Source organism: Poecilia reticulata, chromosome 2 (assembly GCF_904066995.2).
Source record: "Poecilia reticulata chromosome 2, P_reticulata-male-v2, whole genome shotgun sequence".
NCBI classification, from domain to species: Eukaryota; Metazoa; Chordata; class Actinopteri; order Cyprinodontiformes; family Poeciliidae; genus Poecilia; species Poecilia reticulata.
In genome coordinates this window covers 10,296,526-10,319,198 of record NC_088831.1, presented here as the reverse complement: position 1 = coordinate 10,319,198, position 22,673 = coordinate 10,296,526, and the positions used below count along the sequence as shown (strand labels likewise).

General features: G+C 39.8%; 1 protein-coding gene across 1 annotated transcript; it reads left to right on the top strand.

Annotated features, from left to right (window-relative positions):
* Positions 1–150: 150 nt before the first annotated feature.
* Positions 151–21,617, top strand: LOC103476330 (transmembrane protein 163a). The gene is made up of 9 exons (XM_008428618.3): positions 151–500; positions 731–1,069; positions 2,498–2,617; positions 9,217–9,260; positions 9,365–9,456; positions 14,548–14,644; positions 18,097–18,208; positions 19,145–19,286; positions 19,445–21,617. Exons 2-9 carry the CDS (start codon positions 880–882, stop codon positions 19,503–19,505), a joined length of 858 nt encoding a protein of 285 aa, XP_008426840.1. The 5' UTR covers positions 151–500; positions 731–879; the 3' UTR covers positions 19,506–21,617.
* Positions 21,618–22,673: the final 1,056 nt, after the last annotated feature.

Genomic DNA, 22,673 nt, shown 5'->3' with positions numbered 1-22,673 from the left:
CAGTAACCCATTGCCAATTACACATTATAATTTTAATTTGACCACAAATATGGGCTTATTGAAAAAAATAAAAATAAAAATACATGCTTAAAGGTTGTTATTTTCAGAATGTACTTTATTTATTTAAAGTTAATATTGTATTTAATTTATATTCAAGAATTCAATGAATTTTTATTTGTGATGATTTGGGTTTTTGTGTGTTTATTTAGTTCCTGCCATCTTGTCCACCCCTTGTTTGAGCCCAGCTGTGTCTTGTTTCCTCTGATTACATTCTCCGTGTGTTTCCCTGTCGGGTCCTTGTCCCACCACGTTGTTTGTTAACCAGCGCTACCGGTGTTTGAGTCCTAGCTTTTATGCTAGGACTCAAGCCTGGACTTTCTGTACTCCTCGTCTTCACCATTAGACAACCATTAATCACTACGTCCTGGGTCCATCTAACTCACCACCACCTACAACCCCAAACCATGACATTACTGTCATACCACCTTTGCTTGTTTATGGTACAAAATTTGGACTCGGATTCCAAAATAAATAGTAATTAAAAAAAAATAACAATGATAAATAACAGAGGTTATTTTCGCAGCACCACTCTTTAACTTTATATGTTGTAAACATTAGTAATAGAATAACGTTTTCTTCCTATTATTCTGTTTTGACTATTTTCAATGTTTCTGCCGGAGTTTGTTTTGAAATCCGTATTCCCCAATTTCCGGTGTTGTCTCACTTACAGTGCGTAATTTGGCGCAACTGGACGCGCAACTCTATAAGGAATCTCCCTCCTCCCCGCTCTGTCTGTGGGTCTCTGCTCGTTGGAAAGGCTGGTTCTCCCGCCCAGGTGTGACATTCTCGGAGTGCCTCACTGGAACCACAACCGAAAAGATGACGGACCCATCCCCGCCAGACTCCGCCGCCGTCCTGGAACCGGCTTCTGGTGCGGAGCTGACGGCGGTGAACGGCCAGTGCGAGCAGACGGACTCCCCGCAGCAGCAGGAGAACAACACAGAAAGTCAGGGAGAGGGTTTCAAGATGGATCAGGAGATGAAGATAACAGAGAGCATCGAGGATCGGGGTAGGTGATGTCAGAAATATTCATTTTTGTGCGTAATTTAACTGATGGGTGATTAAACAAAGGGTGTTTTAGTAGGAAGTCTGCTTTCATGTGTGGTTTAGGTTGTTATGGCATAAGATAAAAAATATTCTCATCTATTTTCTATTTTTTTCCTCATTATTTGCAAAAATAACAAAAGTATAATAGTAAAATTAGTATTATGAATAACGTCAGTATTATTCTGGCATTAAAAATATTGGCGCCAAAGATTCCTAATTTAATCAACCAACCATTTTTGGTTAATATTTATCAGCACTAAGTTAAATAGGAAAACTGTATAAATAATAATTATTAAGTAAGCTTATTGGTATTTGTAAAAGTATATATCTTAAAAATGTAATTTTTTTGTGAAATTATATTATTTTCTTCACAACATGCAGCACAAGAATAATGAAATCAATAAATATTGCCATAATTACCCTTAACATAAAGTTATTAGATTCTTAATTGATGATTTTATTTATTTAATCTTTAAAGATTTGGTATGTCTAAACTATTTTGGGTGTCTTTATAAATAAATAAATCTCTAGCTTTAATTGTGTCACATTTGGGCTTCCATAAGGATGCATACCTGAACTGAGATCCAGGAGGTTTGTCAGCAGCGCTTTTCTTTCATTTTTGGCAGCCCATAAATGGTCAACGTGTCCAGTTCTGTTCAGTTTTGTCCACTTTATTACAAAATAAACATAATACAGTCAAATTCAGAAGATATTGCGATGCTAATTAGTAAAAATAAAAGTAATAGTTTCCATTGAATATTTGTATTGCTTCCATCATGCATGGGGAGACAGTGGAAAGGAACTACCACCTTTTAACAGGAAGAAACCTGCAGCTGAACTATTCCTTTCAGGCTGCTGTGGCAACAGTTCAAACGTTTTCCTACTTTAGCTAAAATAAAAGCAGGAATAACTGGAACTATAGCACAAATTGAGAGTAAAGTTGGTTCTTTTATTGCTTATACTTTTCTTTAATTCGTCATAAATTATGTATGAAATTCATGAGTCATTCTGGTGAGATAAAATGTGCATATCAAGGATATTCTACCTGCAGGGTTTGCTTTATTCCAATTTTAATGCGGTCGTTTTGCAGGGAGAACATATTCTCCCAATGCAGTTTCTTCACAATATCTCTGATGTTCCTTTTGTCTTATTCCAAAGACATTTAGATTTTCTGCAAACTAACAACCAGGGAAGATCGAAATGCAGTTAGCAACAAGCAGAGCAGTTGTGTATATATTCAGAATAAAGGAATCAGAGACAGAAAACAAAATGTCAGCATGTAAAAGAGAACGTTTTGCCCCAGATATTTCTTCTGGGAGACAAAGTTAGGGATTGTTTGCAGGTTGAGAACTTCAGAACTACAAAAGTTTGGATGTCTTGTCGTGTGTAGGTCTTCTGGAGAGCAGCATGCGCCTGAAACCTCACGAAGCACAGAGTTACCGAAAGAAAGCTCTCTGGGTGTCCTGGGCGTCCATCGTGGCCACCATCATCCTGGCTATCGCCGCTTTCAGTGAGTAGTATTATTTCACAGAAGCACATGTTTGGATTTCTAGTGTTTGCTCACAACTTCACTTAATCCAAAGGTACATGAGGGCTGGTCTGTAGTTATCATAAGCAAAGACAGTTTGCTTGAGAAGATGACTGAAATGCTCTCCCACTTTTTCCTCTTCTTCTTTATTAGGCGGAGATTAGTTCCTGAAAAGAGTTCCCACATTTCTGCAGTGTTGTTGATTACCTGCAGCAGACGAGCATATTAGGGCTTCCTGTCTCTCTGAAGACTGCTACTAATGTCATGAAGGATCATTATGTTTTTATTTGTTCTCATACACAGCAGCTCACTCTCTCTCCCAGACTGTATGCAGTGTTTTCGTAAGCCTGGCAGGAAGACTCGTTGCTCCGTCACACATCAGCTTCTCTTTTCATAAATGAAACATATCACTGCTTCCAGATTAGATGCAGAAATGAGACGAAGTGATGAATGAGGGCAACGCAGCAGCAGGAGTTACTCTGTCATTACTCACACAATTGTTTTCTTTGATTTAGGACCCAAGAATTACATGAGTAGATGACTCCAGTGGTTTAATAATGTCAGAGTAATTTATTTTAGACAGCGCAACAGCTTAGAAGTTCTTAGGGCTGAAACGATTAATCGTGATTAATTGATTATTGAAATAATTAACTTATTTGGTTAGCTGGAGTTCACAGACACAAAAAGATAATTTGCTGAAAAAAACATGTTCAGAGCAGAAATCAGGCAAAAACTATACAAAAAATGTATTTATTTTACATTTACAATGAAAACACATTCGTCTGTAAACAACGGTTAATCGTAATGAATCGATTATTGAAATAATTGTCAACTTATTTAGTAGCCGATTAATTATTAACTGGAGTACAGATTCAAAACTGGTAATTTGTTGAAAAAACCAACATATTCAGAACAGTAATTAGGTCAAAACTGTACAAACACTTATATATAGATTTTGCATTTACGATAAAAACACCTTTGCCTTCAAATACGTTTTCCCCAAAACTCAAATTCACTAAAGGAATGCTGTGTTATTGCAATTTAGGCATTAAAATATTTATTTTCTTATTTACAAAAGAAACTGAGTTGTTGATTTATTTGCATCTTTTAATGAATTTGCAGAATGTGCAATTGTATCCGATTAATCGATTAATCATCAGAATAACTGATAGAATAAATTCCAAAAATAATTGTTAGACCGCTTTAATTTTATGTGTTTATGGTTTTTCTCTTACTGCCGGCAATGGGGACCAGACTCTGACACCAGTCATACAGGGACCTGACAGCCCGTATCAAAGTGCCCGGTACCCCATACTCCCAGAGTACCCCCCACAAGGCCCTCCTGGGGACATGGTCAAACGCCTTCTCCAAGTCCACAAAACACATGTAGACTGGTTGGGCGAACTCCCATGCACCCTCCAGGACCCTGCTGAGGGTGTAGAGCTGGTCCAGTGTTCCACGACCAGGACGAAAACCACACTGCTCTTCCTGAATCCGAGGTTTGACTATCCGACGGACCCTCCTCTCCAGGACCCCTCAATAGACCTTACCAGGGAGGCTTAAGAGTGTGACCCCTCCGTAATTGGAGCACACCCTCCGGTCCCCCTTTTTGAACAGGGGGACCGCCACCCCAGTCTGTCAATCATGGGGAACTGCCTCGATGTCCATGCGATATTGCAGAGTCGTGTGAGCCAACACAACCCTGCAACATCCAGCGCCTTAAGGAACTCTGGGCGGATCTCGGCGACCTCGTCCCCAGAGATTGGAGAGCCCAACCCAGAGTCCCCAGGCTCAGCTTCCTCAACAGTAGGCATGTTGGTGGGATTGAGGACGTCTTCGAAGTATTCTGCCCACTGGCCCACAACGTCCCGAGTTGAGGTCAGCAGCACACCATCCCCACTATAAACAGTGTTGGTGCTGCACTGCTTCCCCCTCCTGAGACGCCGAATGCTGAACCAGAATTGCCTCGAAGCCGTACGGAAATCTTTCTCCATGGCCTTTCCAAACTCCTCCCACGCCCGAGTTTTTGCGTCAGTGACCACCCGAGCCGCATGCCGCTTCGCCTGACGGTACCCATCAGCTGCATCTGGAGTTCCACAGGCCAAAAAGGCCCGATAGGACTCCTTCAGCTTGACAGCATCCCTCACCGAAGGTGTCCACCGACGGGTTTGAGGGTTGCCGCCGCGACAGGCACCAACAACCTTGCGGCCGCAGCTCCGATAAGCCGCCTCGGCAATGGAGGTACGGAACATGGTCCACTCAGACTCAATGTCCCCCACCTTCCCTGGAACGTGTTCGAAGTTTGCCGGAGATGGGAGTTAAAGCTACGTCTCACAGGGGACTCCGCCAGACGTTCCCAGCAGACCCTCACTACACGTTTGGGCCTGCCAGGTCTGACCGGCTTCCTCCCCCACCACCGGAGCCAACTCACCACCAGGTAGTGGTAAGTGGACAGCTCTGCACCTCTCTTCACCCGAGTGTCCAAGACATACGGCCACAGATCCGATGAAACGATGACAAAATTGATCATCAAACTGCGGCTTAGGGTGTCCTGGTGCCAAGTGCACATATGGACACCCTTATGCTTGAACATGGTGTTCGTGATGGACAATCCGTGACGAGCACAGAAGTCCAACAACAGAACACCACTCGAGTTCAGATCGGGGGGGCCGTTCCTCCCAACCACGCCCTTCCAGGTCAAACCGTCATTGTCCACGTGAGCGTGGAAGTCCCCCAGTAGAACAAGGGAGTCCCCAGGAGGGCCACTCTCCAGTACCCCCTCTAAGGACTCCAGGAAGGGTGGGTAATTAGAACTGCTGTTCAGCCCGTAAGCACAGACAACAGTCAGAACCCGTCCCCCCACACATAGGCGGAGGGAGGCTACCCTCTCGTTCACCGAGGTAAACCCCAACGTACAGGTGCCAAGATGGGGGGCAACAAGTATGCCCACTCCTGCCCTGTCAAGATCCCCAGATACTTAAACTCCTCCACTTGAGGCAGGACGACCCCCCTGACCCGGAGAAGGCACTCTACCCTTTTCCGGCTCAAGACCATGGCCTCGGATTTGGAGGCACTGAACCTCATCCCGGCCGCGAACCGCTCCAGCGAGAGCTGCAGATCATGGTCTGATGAAGCCCACAGGACCACATCATCCGCAAAAAGCGGAGATGTGATCCTAAGGCCACCAAAACGGATCCCCTCAACACCTTGGCTGCACCTAGAAAGTCAGTCCATGAAAGTAATGAACAGAATCGGTGACAAAGGGCAGCCTTGGCGGACTTCAACTTTCACCGGAAATGAGCCCGACTTACTGCCGATTTACCGGTCGATATACGTTCCCACCCTCATCTATGGTCATGAGCTTTGGGTCATGACCGAAAGAACGATATCACGGATACAAGCGGCCGAAATGGGTTTCCTCCGCAGGGTGGCTGGGCTCTCCCTTAGAGATAGGGTGAGAAGCTCGGTCATCCGACCCAGGACACGCTGGAGGGACTATGTCTCTCGGCTGGCCTGGGAACGCCTGGGGATTCCCCCGGAGGAGCTGGAAGAAGTGGCTGAAGCTGCTGCCCCCACGACCCGACCCCGGATAAGCGGCAGAAAATGGATGGATGGATGGTTTTTCTCTTGCCAAATAGGCATTCAGTCAGAGAACTCATTCCTCGTGTCACATTTTGACAAAGTTTAATGTATTTTATTAGGATTTTGTGTCAAACCTGTTAAAAGTAGCAAAAGGACAAAGATATGTGATATCCGAATGATAAAAATTGGGAGTTCACTTATAAATTGGTCCAGATTTCCTTAATTTTGGATGGTCGGCCACGGGACTGCATGTAAATAATTTACATCACCTTTTTAATTCAGTGTGCTAAAGGCCAGTATAAATATATTTTGTATTTTATTTCACAAACACATTATGCAGCAGCAGAAATTAGACTTCTGGTAGCTTTGTTTTTAATTTGAGTCTGCTGTTTGCGTCATGAATAGTTTAATTTAAAATGAAATCAAGATCAGTTGGTAAACAGTTCACTGCAGCTGTTGCGTAACGGCTCATTAAAGTGTCTGTAAAATTACCTGTTTCCAGCCAGTTTATTAAATATGAGGAAGGCGCTTTGTGAGCCTTCGCTCAAATGAATTTGAAAACCTGATCACATCTCCTCGTATCACAGAGCTGAAAATTATTTCATCATCTGCATGAAAAATGAAAATTAAACGTGAAAATAACAGTTAAATAAGATGATTGAGAACTTTTAAGTGACACTCACAGAAACGATAAAAGTTTTCACTTCTATCAGGTGATGTTTCAGCTATTTTTCTCACTTTTTCACATTTTCAACTCAAGCCTGGACCTTAAATTATCCCGGTAATTACTGCGATAAACAATAATATTCAGCATTTTCAAGTAATATATTGATAATGGGATAGTAATGCAAAATTACTCTTTAATTTTGTAAAGAACATTTAACACTGGTAGTGGAATATATTTTAAATATCCAAAATATAAGAAAACAACCCATAAAAAATAAGAAAAGCACTCAACCGAAACAATAAGTGAATTATGATGATGAGCTCTTTTAATTTATTATGCAACTAATTGATTATTTCTTCAGGCTTAGTCACAACTGCCATCGTATTAGGATTATGTGTGAATTGAACCAAAAATATGTCTAAAAATTGTTCAAGTTCGCCTGTTCTTTTCTAAATGTTACTATAAATATTGGTTTTATGAGGAGAAGATGTGAACCTTTTACATCCAGAGTCGGAGGTCATTTATTTGGCCATGTCGGAGGGTTTTGGGGCCTCTCACCTCCACACACCTGCTGCTGCTCTGTGGCCCTGATGGGCCTGGAAACCATTAGTGCCACTCAGACTGTAAAGGAGTTGGATGTTTTTACGGTTGGCAGCTGCAGCAGCAGAGAGAGGAAACATACATGTTCATGTCATATCTCACACCTGATGCCCTCCTCTGACTGAAACATGGCGGAACTGTTTGACAGCAGCTGAGCGAACAAGAACAAAACCGGTTCCTGTTTGCTTAGGCTGAACACCGGCTTCTGTTTTTGTTCAATTAAAAAGGCAGAGACGACATCAGTCGGTTAAATGTAAAAATAAAAGTAATACCAGACAGGTCAGAGCGACTTCTAGACAAGAAGCGAACAGCAGCGACTTGTGTGTGTGTGGGTGTGTGTATGTGACACCCAACCAGCTTCCCTGGGAGCCAATTAACCAGCACTGGGTTCAGCTTTGACGACCGCAGAGCTGCAGCTGAGTTATTTATACAAAATGTCGCTTTTTCTCCTCTTAATAAAGGAGAAAGGGGAAAAGAAGGAGACCTAGCTTTCTTTGTTACAGTGAGGACAGAAAACTAGTTTATTTTTGATTAAATACTGTGCGAAATGTAAATTTTTTATGTTTTAGGAGGAGATTATTTTGTTTAAATACAGTTGTATCTTTGGGATCACCAGAAGCTAAAAGCTGTAACGATTAATGCCAAATAAATAGCAGAAAGTTTTGTTTTTTCAGCTGTCTAAAAGCTACACATCAGGTTCAGCTAAATATTTTCTTACTTCGTTAATCTAATCCAAATCCAGTTCAAAAATACTGTTTTAATCCAAGAGGGAAATTAAATGTTGTATCTGATGGCTGTAGGGAAAGGAAGATCTCCTGTAGCAGTCAGTATCACAACGTTCTGTTGTCTTGGTTTCTATTGCAGTTTTGCTAAATGAACCCATTTCTTTTCTCATCTCATATTGGCGCCAAAACTTTTGATCAAAAACAAGATTTTTTATTTTAAATTGATGCGTTTCCATTAAGCAAATTTCTTTTCAAAATGTCAAATTTTGCTATTGAAAACACAGCTTTTGTTGTTGTCTGTAATGTTTGTAATTTTAAGAACATTCGTCCTGTCCTGTCCTGTAACGTGAGTTGCTGTGTAAACTGGGGGTTGTGTGCGTTGCCTCCTCTCATCTCGCCCTTCCTTATTTGTTTTGACATCAGCAGCTGTCAGTTTCAGGCTTCTTCTCCTGCTTATTTAAAGTAGATTGTGTACATTAAGTCAGGTTTTCAAGCTTAATCTGCCTCATAAACGACTCAGAGACTCTGCTGTTCTAGCAGATGAGGTTGATGTACTAGAGATGCAGGTCCTCAGACTTCAGGTGTCATAAAAAGATCCCAGTTGGTGATTTGTATGCAGGGCAGGGCTCGTTTGCAGCCAACAGTTTGCAGTGCGAGTGCTGCAGTTTTGATAGTGTCTTTATCCTTGAGAGAAGCATGAAGATGAAACAAAAGCAGAGGAGAGCAGGGAGCTTAAATGGAGGAAAAAGAAACAATTTGAGCAACTAGAAGCTCTCTGCCCCCCTGTGAGTTTTTCTAAAAATAACCTGGAGAGGAGGATTTCTCCCTGCTGATGCAGGTGCATAAATGTTTGCATCTGTTTGCTACCTCCAAATCAAATTTCAGATTTCACTTCCTCTCGTCTCATCTGTCCAGTTTTCTGCAGGAGTTGATAAGAAAGCTGAACTGATCTGCCTTCCCACAATTAAACGTAAACGTTGAGTTCGTGTTTCTGTGTTTTCTTGCAGCTGTGTCCATCATGCGCCACAGTGCCTCTGCTTTCGGATTTGCTGTAAGTCCACACCAACACGTCTCAGATCCAAACTGAGGGGAATGACGTGAATTGCATGCTAAATGTTTTCTTTTTGTTTGTTTTGTTTTGCTTTCTCGCTGCAGTTTGATGCCACGCTGGACGTGCTGTCCTCCGTCATCGTGCTGTGGCGCTACAGCAACGCAGCCGCTGTCCATTCTGCGCACCGTGAATACATGTGAGTAGGCCTGTCGCGATAAACGATAAATCAATTAATCTCACGATAAATTAAACCTGTCGACCTCATTTTAATTATCGGCTTCCGTCTCTACCTGCCTTTTTTTTCTTTCGGTTGATGGCACTGAATGAAAAAAGGCTAAACTCCGGTGCTCTCCACTGACCCTCCCTTCCTCATTTCCTTAGTGTAATGTCCAGCGCACACTACACGAGTTGTCGGCCGACTGTCGGCCCATTTTCAAAATCTGAGAGAGACATTAGCCGACAGAAATCCTAGGTATAACTGTTCGATGGGGTTCGATTGTGCCGTGTGGTGTCCAGCCACATGGGCACAAAATAATGGCTACAAGTCCAGTTAACTAATTTTAAAATCAGGCATTAATCAATGCTTTACTAGAATCTACCTATGATGCATGTGGCTAGAGTCAGTATAAAGTCCTGACTGAATGAAAATCATTATAACCTATTGATGTCACGTTAACAGCTGAAAACTTACCGGGTTTATCAACTGCGGTAGCAATTTGGCTCCAGTTCTTTCCCTTGTCATTTCTATATTCCTTGCAGGAAATGTTGAATAAACATTAATGTTGTTTCCACATATCATCTCAAATGTCCGCTGGACTTCGTGTTGCGATGTGTCAGCTGTTTGGGATTCCCCTCCGTAATTTCCCCTCAGAAAGCACGGAGGAGAATCCGCGCTTTCTGATTGGCTACCTGTCACATTCAGCGTTAAGCTCCCAGTCGGGGAAAAAAAACCCTGATTTAGATCAGAGCGGCCACGACGACCTAAATCACACTGCAGGATGATCGGTTACAAAATCACCAGCAACAATCTTAGATCTGCCAACGTTCTTAGATTGTTGTAAGGGGAAAGCAAAAAATCGTGTAGTGTGAACTACTGCATTAGGTAGTCGGATGTGCCCATCTTCTAGTCTAGTGATTACTGAAGGGCAATAAGACTTCATAATCTGGACTCTTTTGGTTGAATGGCGTATTTATTTCCACTTTGGCTTTATGTTGCTTAGTTTTTATTCGAGTACGTTTTTTGTTAATGGAGACTGAGAATGTATTTTATTTTTGTTTTAGGTTGTTTTGTTTATTTAGTTCATCAGTTCCAGTGTTATGTGTTTTTGAAAATAAAGTGTATCTATCTATGGCAAGAAATCGCATGCATTATTACGTCATTTCCATTAAATCAGCGTCAAAAGGTCTTGAAACAATATTATCGTTTATTGCAATAATTTTTTAGACAATCGCTCAGCAAAATTTGTTATTGTGACAGGCCTACATGTGAGTGCAACGTTTCCGCATTTTTCTCACATTGCAAGCGCAAATCTAGGCTGTTGTGTTGGGAGGTGCTCTGTTCGATGCTCAAATTTCCTGAAGCAGCAGATGCACCACCTTAATTTGGATAATTAATTTGTTTAATAGTTACTTTTATACAGATACCTCCACATATTGAAGTAAAAGAAAATTAGCTGGCAGATAAATAAGCAAAACAAACATTGTTTAAAAAAACAGAACATCACCCAGTAGTTTGTGCTGGGATACCAACGAATGTTGTGCTATCAATATGTCCAGCTGCATATTATTTTGTAGTTGATGATCCAGAGTGAAGGAAAAGACAGACAGTGTTTACAGTAGCTCAGGATAAAACACAGGCTCAACAACAACATACTATTATGGATCAGACTGAACATTTAGATTTTTTGTTCATCCACAAGAAACCATTAACTAGACAACTTCAGTGCTTACTGGTCCTCTAGATTGGCAATCCTGGTCCTCCAGGGCCGGTGTCCTGCAACTCTTAGATGTCTCCCTGGTCCAACACACTTGAATCCAACAGCTGAATCACCTCCTCAGTGCAGTCAGGTTCTCCAGAGTCCTGCTAATGGGACCTCATTATTTGACTCAGGTGTGTTGAAGTTGAGACGCATCTAAAAGTTGCAGGAGACCAGCCCTCAAGGCCTGGAGTTGCCCACCCCTGCTCTAGATTCTGCTGTCAGTTAGCAACGTAGATTATGCAGGAACGGAAATGAGAAACATCGGACTTATAACCATTATTTGAATTGCGAGGATAATGTTTGGACGGGCGTGAAGCCCCCTACTGGCTAAATAAGGTACTGAAGCTAGTAACCCAATTTTTAAACGACAAACACGGACGGACAGATGACTTTCAGACAAAATTCAGACTCTCTAAAATGACAAAAAAAAATATTTTGTCAGAAATATTAACCACCATAAAGGTTTTAAATATATTAAAATTCGGCAAACGTCAAGTCAGAATATTTTTTAATTTTTTTATTAAGACATAGAATAGACGTTTGCATTAGAATAACAGCAAGAGTAACAAAAAAAAAATCTTACATTTATTTTGTAGGGAGAAATAAAGCTCTTTGTAATGCCTCTGTTTTTTTGGAAGTTTTTTAAAGCAGCATTTATAAAAACGTCCGTAAGACGTTCAAGAACGTTCAAACAACATTCGGAAGTATGCACTTTGTATAAGAAGTGAAAAATAAAAAATTGTTAAAAAAAATAACAGTCATAAAAGTTTTAAAGATATAAAAACTAGAGATGTGCCGATCAGGTGTTTTTCCTGCCGATTCCAATCACCCATGAGGGCCGATCACCGATACCGATCACATAATTATTATTTTTTTAATCATAAGCACTACTGGATACATTATGTGGAAAAAGGAACCATGAATTCACCTTAATTTAGACAAAAACTTGCTTTTAATAACTTTTTCCAAGAAAAAAAACCAAAATGGGCATTGTGCAAATTGTACTGCTATCGGTAATACTATCTTTAACAGACTGAAAACATATGAAGGTTCTGAAGAGGCTAAATAATGCAAAAAGTCAAAATAAAACCTCTCAACATTGCCAAAAAATTCAAGTATAAAACTTAACATTCAAAGGCAAATACAGGTTCCATTACAATAAACAATCCTGAGTTACTGAATGAACTCAGGATTCTGAGTTCATTCAGTAACTTAGTAAGCAGCTAGCCGCCAGCTAGCATGGCGACTAGCTGATTACTGCTAGTTCTGATTGGTTGTTTCTGACTGAGCGGAGTAATTATGCAGAACAGGAAGGAGATCGATTATTTTTTCAGATATCTGTCATGTTAGGACAGCGAAAGTTTTAATATGCAAATAAATTGTATTTTTTTAGGTTAGATGCTGCAGCTTTAAGCAGAAGTTCAGTGTGAGAGTCACTACCAGGTGGAGCAGAAGCGGCGCTCCGTCTGAAATATTACTACATGTAGCGCAGCAGCGGTTCAACAGCAAGAGCAGAACCAGCGTCTTACATCGCAGCTCGAAGACTTAAATAATTTTGCGGGTTATTTGTTTAGCTTTCTGACCTTCATGCTAATCCGGGTGAGTGTTTGTAGCTGTGCGCTGCTTTACCTGCTATCTGATCCTCCATATGTCTTTTTTACTACAGTGAGCCTCGATGTAGCCAAACTCCGCCACTTGTTTTTATGCCATATTAGATTTGTCGTGTTGATGCATTTTGACGTGCTTCAATTTTCCGCCGCAACACGCAAACTTCCCCAGTCACTCAGTGCATTATAGTTCCACATCGCTTAGGATTTGTTGCTGCGCGTTTGCGCAGAGTGAAGGAAAGAGGAGACCAGCTGCACAAGCAGACTGCGAAATGAGATGCAGGTGATCGGTTTGTGTGATTGGCAACAAGAGACCGTGATCTGCGATCACCGATCATGCACTTTTTCACAAAAATCGTCCGATTGTGATCGGTGGCCGATCGGTCGGCACACCTCCTAATAAAAACTAAATCAAGTGAAATGACAGCAAAAAAAGAAAATTAATTGGGAACGAATGTTCAGACGACGTTTGCTGAACGTCGGGTCCGAACATTCGACTTTCAGACTACGTGCACGGACGTCGTGCGGACATTTTCTTGCTAGCTGGGAGCTGGTGATTAGTTCAAAATGAACTACAAATAACAGAAAATCTTACCAAATATTTTTGTCTATTTTAGTACACTTCAAATAAGACAAACCTAACTTGCAAGTACGTTTTCAGCAAAATATATGAGCTTGTATTAAGTTAACAATTCTTTAATATTATTGAAAAAGTAATAGTTAACAAGACATTTTCAGCAAGTGGAACTGGTGTTATCAATATTAATGAATTATTGACCTAAAACAAACTCCTATCTTGATGAAAATTCCTTGTATGTTAGTTTTGTCTCGTTTCAAGTGTATGAAGATATTTGCTCTGGAAACTAGACAAATATTTGGTAATATTTGTGCCTTTGCAGTGTGGTATGCACCTTAACTCGCGCTCTGAGTCTGCTTTTGATTCTGCAGACGGCATCGCTCTTTTTTATCAGCCTGCCAGGGATCCATGTTATTCTTTTTAATTTGTCCACCTGTCTGCGTTTCATAAACGAGACTCGGTTGAACGGTGAACCCCAGAGACTGTCTGGTTACCACGGTAACACACTTGAGGTCTGATAGCAGAAGATATTAAGGACTTTTTTTTTCTTTCTCGGAAATCAAATTTGAAGCTTTCTTGAAATAACCTTTTGTTCCCAGAATCCGACACCGTCATTCTGATCGTAATTATTCTCTGCTTGTTTATGAATCTAAATAGAAAGGTAGTTTATCTGAAAGCCGCAGAAAAACCAGCAGCATCGGCATTGTGCGGGAAACAACAGGGAGCCAGTTAGCGGGGATGTTTGTCCTGCTGCGGACTTCCCAAAGGGATGCTGGCTGTTGCCGTGGTTACCTCATCCAGTCAAAACCCTGCTCTCCAGTGTTGCTCGAGAGGAGCCTTCAGACATTGAGCGCACTCACTCTGGTAACCATGCATGACCAGGACATATGCTCCAGCTGGCTCCTGCCTCCCTCCAGACTCGGTTAATTGGATAAAGGTCGTTAAAGGACATCTGCTGCTTCTCAATCAATACTCAAAGCACACATATATACACTCTGTCACACTATTGTAATGTAAGGAAGATTTGAGTTGGTTTGTTTGAATGTGAAACCCCACATTGTTCAGATTTTGTCCTTTTTTTGTTTCCTGTTTCTGATCACCATCTGACTTCTTCTTCCTGTCAGCGCCTGCGTGATCTTGGGTGTGATCTTCATCCTGTCTTCCCTTTGCATCATGGGAAAGGCCATCCATGACCTGGCCACCAAGCTGCTGCCAGAAGTGGTGAGAATTTATCAATCACAAATCCATGATAAATAAATATTCTAGTGAAATAATTTATTCTAATACTAAAACATGCAGGAAAAGATTCATATAAGAGAAATTTGGATCAACACATCCAGGATGTCAGGAGATGACGCTGTCAAACTCACGTTATGGGGTAAAAATGACTTAAAATAATCAGAATACTGTAAACTATTGGTGACAGCTGCATGGCTAACCAGAGTCTCCTGACTTTCTGCCTGCACACATGAACTGGAATTTGGGAATGCAAGACAAATGCTGCATGCATAATCAGATTTTTCAGTGGAATCTGTGGTTATTTTTGCAGCTCTGTCAGATTGAAACAAGGACTTTCTGCCAAAGATTTCAGAGTTATAAACATAAATTCAGCTGTTTCTGTCTAATATTCGTACCTTTTAGAATCCAAAATAAACAGCATTCAGACAGTGATCAGACCCTGCTGAAGGAAATAAATAAAAACAATGACTATCATAACGATGACTTTCTGTCTTTAAGAGACAAAAATAAACCAGATTGTATATAGTATATGGTTCTCTTTACATTAAATGTCATATATTGGCATAAACACAAAGTCCATCCTGAACAAGAACTAGTTTTAATTCAGTTCAGCCAGGTAAAAACGAATTGATTCGTGTTCATAGTTCAGCACTAAGTTCACTACTCCAACATGAACTAGTTCTTGCTTATATACGCTGTATTTAATAATGGCTGAATCATATTTCAGCCATATTTTATCAGAAAACAAAATGAAATTCTGAGTTGAAACCCACCCTTTTGACTACTTCTGTAATTTCAGTCACTTTTGACTTTCTTTTATTAGTTTAGTTTTTCAGCAGTCTACAACAAATGTAATATCAAACTACTGGAACTTCAGTAGTGGAAAAAGAGGATGTTGCACATTTTTACTAATTCTGCAGTCAAAAGAAATAAAAGATTGTGTGATCTTCATCGTTAAAGCATATTGGCTGACATTGGGCCTTCCATATTGGGTGTTTTCTGCATATTAATGTAAAATCGGACTGTATAAAAACCTCAGATTAATCTTAGTTTTGAGAGTTGTGACCTGAGTATATTCAGTTAAAATTACAGCATAAACTAAGTTTTTCCTTAAAAACACAACAGAAATCTTTGTTTCAGCCATTTAATAAATTTCCTTAAAAACCTCACTTAAAGGTGCGTTGTGACGCATTAAGTGTTTGTTACAATAACCAAACCATCATGATCAACATTTAGGATTTGGTTGTAAAGTTTATCAGGTAAAATTTGAGATCTTGGAGTAAAAAATGCTACATTTAGAGGTTATTCTCTAGTTTTGTGCTGGGTTTTGTTTTTCCAAACTTTTTTTTTTTTTTTCGCTAACTGTGAGGATGAGGTGTGACTCTGCCGGTGCTGCTGGAGGAAGAATGTCACAAATCTCAGGTGTGAAGACTTGCAAGCTTCAACACTTCTGTAAATAGCTTTATCGCCCTGTTGCTAGGCAGTAGTGGTCGCCGTAGAAACAGCTTTGCATCTTAATTAAATTATTAAAAATAACCATATACAAGAATGTATAGAGATTCTTAAATGAAGTATAAATTACTTCATTTAAGTATTTTAAATGAAGTACTTTATACTTCATTTAAGAATGTGTTTGTTAAAATTAAATGCATTGCGTTTGACAGACTTCTAGCTGTAATTGTATTTTTATTGTTTTGACAAATGCAGTGTGAAAAAACATTTTATTTACACTCTACATTTAATCTCAACATTGCATTGCTTTTGCAAATAAAATCTAAAAAGATGTGATTATGTGTTAATATTTAATGAAAGCAGTGATTGAACATTGATTGCCTGTTATTAAATTTACAAATCTATATCTGTTGATCTACAATAATCATGTTTTTAATGGATTACCAAGCCTTTGTTAGAAACTCAGTCAGTTTTCCAAATCCTGTATTGATTTATTTTCCTGACTGAGTTTTCACACCATTCATCTGCTGCTGCAGAGAAGCAGACAGACGGGGCTGAAACATGGCCGCCACCAAAGCATAAACAAACACTGACAGATTGTTTCTGTTTCTTCTTCTTCTTATTATTATTATTCTCCTTCTCCTTCTTCTCCTCCTCGTCCTCCTCTCACACTCGTCTAGTAGCTCAGCCCTCCTCACTGTGCCACAATTAGGTACATTTTTCCCCTTAACCCCACCTCTTTTTTCTCTTCTTCATGAAATATTAATGAGGTAAGCAGCTGCTTAAATATGCAGGTTAGATGAAGCAGGTTGGGTTGTTTGGTTTGACACCGGGCTGCTCCCAATTAGCGTCAGCTAGCGCCCATAACAACGCTGATCTCTGCATCGAGGTGAAAGCCTAAAATTCTTATTTATGTCTGAGTTTGAACTCATCTCCTAAAATAATTAAAAACATCTGTTTGGGGCGGAGTTGTCCTGTGGGACTGATCAACCAATCAGAAGAGGATGAATGGTTTTAAAATGCTTGAAAACTAAAATCCTAAGTGTTTGAATGATTTATATAATTCACAAAACAAAGAGGTCAAAGGTAAAGTTGTGAGTTAGGTTATGACACAACATCCAAAGCTTTGAGCAGCTCATGGATCACTGTTAATCATCTGAAAATTGAAAAAATGACAACGCTATGTTTGGTAGACAGTAACTTTGCAGAATAAGCTGAACTCCACAGTCAAGCATGGTGGTGGTCTAATTATTCTCTGGGGTTCAGTAAGGAAAAGAAAGCTGAACAGAGTTAAAATCTTTCACTCTAGTGAGTTTTTCTTTCTGAAATGAGGGGCAGAAATGTTTTATTCTTTACACAAAATTCACTTTTTTTGATATGCACCTTTTCATTTTACAGATTTTTTGATGTAGAAAATTAAACTCTTCTAAATCATGCCTCATAATTATCGATTAAATATGAATAATTTTCATAACGGAAGCTTCCACTCTTGGAGGAAGTCGAACTATAATTGATTCCTGTGGCTATTGAGCGTTTATTTGAGCTTTAAGCATCAAAATGAGCTTAAATCTTACAGAACGGCTCACCTGTCTTCCCCATTAAAGAATGTAATTGATGGTGAACATAATCTGCTCTGTGGGTTTCACCTCCAGCACTGAGTCAGGTTTTCTCTATTCTTTGATGTGCGAGGGAGCCAAAGTAGCTTTTCATGGCTCCAAGGCTGTAGTGCAATATTAATGCTGCCGCACAGCCGCTGAGAGCTCCGCAGTCTTTCTTTGTGCTCCAGCTTTTATGCTGCCTCGCTTTCTCTGCTCTGAAATCTTAAAGAAGCTACAGAAGGGATGTTATTAAAGCTAAACAGCATCCAGAGGTTTTAGTAGTTAAAGAAACGCTAAAGAGAGTCATTAGGAGAAAGATTTTATCAGATTTCTGCATGATCAGAATAAAACTGCAGCTGCGTTGTTGTCCTCCGTCACTTTCAGGATGACTTCCTGTTCAGCGTGTCCATCGTCAGCGGCCTGGTGTGCGTCGTCCTGGCCGTGATCAAGTTCATGCTCGGCAAAGTGCTGACCAGCCGAGCGCTCATCACCGACGGTGAGCAAACTCGCCAACAGGAAGTCAGTACATGCCATATAAATGCATAGACAAACGATATACAAACAATAAAGATGTAGTGACGTGTAGAAGATGATCAGATTGGCATAAACGTAAGAATTTAATGTTTCAAAATCAAGCTACTCAAGTAAGAGTAGCAATAGTTTACCAGATTACTCAAGCAAAAGTAAAAAGTGCAGTAACGCTACTCGTATAAGTACATTTTTTCCCCCCAAAAGTTACCAGTATCTCTGAACATAAATTGTCAGTAGCTTGCTAACAAGCTTAAAGGAGCAGTGTTGTGTATGTTCCAGACGCATAGCGCCATTTTACGGTACAATCAACTTACTGTTGCCTTTAGTTGCTACAGAAATGCTGCATATATAAAAAATAACTTAAAAGAAGTTAGACTTTGTAATTTAATGCCTTGAAATTGGACTTCTGTCTCTTTAAGAAGCTCCTGCTCTTTCTGAAACTCCGCCTTCATTAAGTCATTGCAACATTTCTCCTCTATTATTAACCCTTTAGCAACATTTTTAGCAGTGTTGCACTGAGAAGTAGCTCCTATACTGAGCTCAGCTGTTTAATTAGGTGTTTGCTAATTGCTTCTGGCTAATTTGAAGGAACGGAGTGGGGGCGGGGCTAGGTCCAACTAGGCATTTTTGATGCGGAATAGTTGCCATGGAGATTAAACGATTTCTCAAGCTTGCATGAAGAAGCAAGGCAACTTTAAAGTGATACGTTAGCATAAATTTGGAAAGAAAAATGTGCAACAAAAATAAAATAAAATCCAGGGTGGGTACATAAATGGTGCTGCCACTGCCATATTTCACATTTCAAAATGTGTTGAAAGCTTCAGACGTTGAATTGGGTTGAATGCATCTGCAGTGTGTGAGCGAATTAAGCTTTCTACCAAACTGCGTTTCCTGTTTCCAGGATTTAACTCTCTGGTTGGAGGCATCATGGGGTTCTCCATCCTCATCAGTGCTGAAGTGTTCAAACATGAGCCCAAAGTGTGGTACCTGGACGGAACAGTAGGGGTCCTCATGGGCCTCATCATCCTCGCCTACGGAGTCAAGTAAGTGCCAACAATGTCTCTGGTTCTGATGAAATATGTTAAGTGTATAATATTCAAAAGAACTGATTGAAAAGTAAAAGCAAAAAAGCAAAGGGTTTCCCAGAGTTACATGCTGGGATATGGAGTTTTCCCCTCAAAGTGTCGTCTCTGTCCTCCAGGCTGCTGCGGGACATGATCCCCCGGGTCAGGCAGACCAGGAACTACGAGCGCTTTGAGTGACGGGTCACACAGGACACAAAGGGACAAGGGGGAGACAGGAGAGACACTGTCCACAGACACTCGTTCAGTCGTGGAGCTGAAGACTTTTCCATCTGCTCACGACTGGACTGACAGGGACAGCAATGACGGATGAAACCTTTGGGAACTTTTCCGTGTTTTCCAGTTCAGTGTACATACAGCATCTCTCATCCTGTGGGTCACAGTGGATGGACGCTCCTCTTCTTCACGCCTTTATTCGTGTCCAGAGATTCAGCGTAGCTCAGCTGTAACAGCAGCGCACGGTTCCAGGAGGCCGGCGCTGAGCTGGGCTGTAAAACGCTGCAGCTGATTGATGCAGCAGCTCTCTATTACCACAGTTTGACTTTTTTATGACTACAGAGAGGATGTGTCAGTGCAAAAGCCCATTAGGCAAAGGAAGCAGGACGACATTATGGTGGCTCAGCTCCAGCTCTCAGCCCGGTCCAAGATGTTTTCTTTATTCTGACAACCAACATTTTATGTCAAACATTTTCATTTTCTCAGAATCCAGAAATTTCAACAGAAATCTGAATGCAAAGATTCAAATATGGGGTCAAAATTATTAGACTCCTTATGAAATGTAAAGTTTTTGTCAGATTTCTCAACTCCTTTTAAACAGATCAATAATTTAAAGATCCTAGTTTTTATTTAAACCAAAAGGTCTCTTTAGTTTTATTGTAATTGATTGATTAGAAGCTGTGAGCATTACAAAATGGAATAAAAATTTCACAGCTGTGTTTAAGTTTTTAGTTTTTGTGAAAGAATTTGGTTTTTATGTGCAAAGCAAACTAATGTAGGCATTTAAAAAAAACAAGTGTTTGGGAAAAAATGGATTGAAGAATGATTTGTTTAACAGCATTTAAGAAATATTTGATAAAAACTTCAAATTTGATAGATATAATTTTGACTTCAACTTTATATATGCGAGACAGACGGACAAATGGAAATAAATAGAAGTTAATATTTTTCCTATATTCTGTTATCTCATGTTATGTTGGAAAGTAACTGAACAGGGTAAGCAATTGCACCATCTGCTGACCAAAAACAGTTACTACAACATATACAGCAAACCCATTTAAATCTTTCTTTTTTTTGTTCTTTCAGCTGTTAACTTTTTTTTTTTTAAATTATTAATCTGAAACTAACCCATGAACTCTAAAGTAAGGAGAAAGATAAAGTTAAATAGTTAACTCCCAAGTTGTGGTTTGACAAAGTTGTTCTGGACATCAACTGAATCATTTAACATGTGAGCTGTTTGCTTTGGCATTAAAACGGGAAGCTCCAAGTTTAATCTTGATGCGTGAACAAATGATACGGTATCAAAACTTCCTTCATGTTCATCATTTACTTCTTTCCTGACTGGAAATATCTCATCCAAGCTTTTAACCGTCTGTGGTCATATTTATATCTAAAGCCTTAATTTTGCAAATTGCTGAAATGTAAATATTAGTAGAAAGTGAGATTTAATTTGTTGGATGTGAAGGTCCGGTTACAGCAGGATATTGTTATTTTTATGAATTTTCCTCATGGCTGTAAATGAATGTAAACACTGTGCTTTGATGCTGATTTGGTTTTGAAATGAATCCGTCTTTTATTGCAGCGTAATCTCAACCTGAAAACTGTAGTTTATGGTGCAGCATTAAAACGTGGGATGAAAAATGAAAGTTTACAAGTTTAGCTTGGTGCATTGTAAACTATTCCTGTGATGTTGAAGAAATGCAGAAGCTGAGCCGTTTGTCACTGAAAGATTTATTGAAAAATAAAGCTGTTTGCCTCTGACTAAGAAAAAACAAACAGAATGTCTGTTCGTCTGGTGGACCGGAACACGCAGTGGTGGCGGCTTTCACTGCAGGCTGGGATCACCGTGTCGGCACTTACTGGTGACTCCACACCTGACGCACTCGGACTTTCAACTCAAAACTGACATTATTGACTAGCTTGTGGCCTCTGCTTCCCCTTGTGGCCGTTTGAAGCGAAAGTGAAACGTGCATTTTGAGTTTTAAAATACGAGTTTATTTGGCTTTTGACGGTTACATTTACAGATTTACCTGTGGAAAATTGATGGAACAGGAGCTTTTAATTCAGAAATCTTTCCATTTTGTCTGAACTTGTTTTTATTGAACCATCTATCAGAAAACATGAGTGTCTCTGTTTCTATAGAGATCACAGCTGAAGTTGGTAATGATCTGCACAGACCTAGATTCTCACTAGTAAATAAAGTTTTGGTTCAGAAACATCAAAACGACAAGAAGTTCATGATTTACATTTAAATTAAATCCAAGCTGAACATTTAGTTGAGATCTGTTAACTTATATTTGCATAAATTAATCAAAAAGAAAAATATTTTACAAAACTAGAACATTTTAATCAAGCAATTTATGAATAAACTTGCATTTAAAAACTAGTGGAAAGTTTTAATAAATTAATGACGCACTTATTACATAAATTATCATTTGACACAATTCAGACTCCATAATAGAGCAGCAGTTTGGCATTAAGCTTAGAAAAAACAAATGTCAAGTTTATCCATCATAGTTTTAAGGTTAAAAAATATGGATAATACATTTTAACTTTTTCTAAAACTTGTCAGAAAAATTTACATTTTGAAAACTTCATCCATTTATGTTCCCTTCATCCATTCATCCACTCCTGGTGTTTAATATTATCTTCAATGTTTAAAGTTGTCCAGGATGTCCAACTTTGTCCCCAGTTTATTTCATCTCCAGTGCTCAACATTGTTGTTTACCGTATCTGGAATGTTTTACTTTATCTCCAGCGTTTAATGCAAAAGGAAACTTTTCTGGAGATGGATGAAGTTAGACATGTGATAAACATTAGCAATAATGTTATAACCACCTTGTAGAAATGCACAGCTACAACTCGCTTAACGGCTCAAAGTCGGGCACTTTAGACCTAAAAATGTACTATGATTTTTACTTCATTGAGGAATAAGGGTGACTTGAACCCACAACCATCAGGTTTGAAGCACAGCACCTTAAGCCTCTACAGCAATTATTTTTCGGTTTCTCACTAATGGACCACATGAAGGTCTCAGTCACCTGCAGGATCAATTTATTTATTTTTATTAAATAGGATGTGCTTTGTACTTAAATATACTAATTAATGACTAATTTGTGCCCTGATCATGTT

Bases quoted from the DNA above. Each gene is read 5' to 3' on its own strand.
- LOC103476330 (XM_008428618.3), top strand. From the start codon at position 880: ATGACGGACCCATCCCCGCCAGACTCCGCCGCCGTCCTGGAACCGGCT. The intron at 2,618-9,216 runs GTGAGTAGTATT...GTTTTCTTGCAG, and splicing joins CCTGGCTATCGCCGCTTTCA to CTGTGTCCATCATGCGCCAC. The intron at 9,261-9,364 runs GTAAGTCCACAC...TTCTCGCTGCAG, and splicing joins CCTCTGCTTTCGGATTTGCT to TTTGATGCCACGCTGGACGT.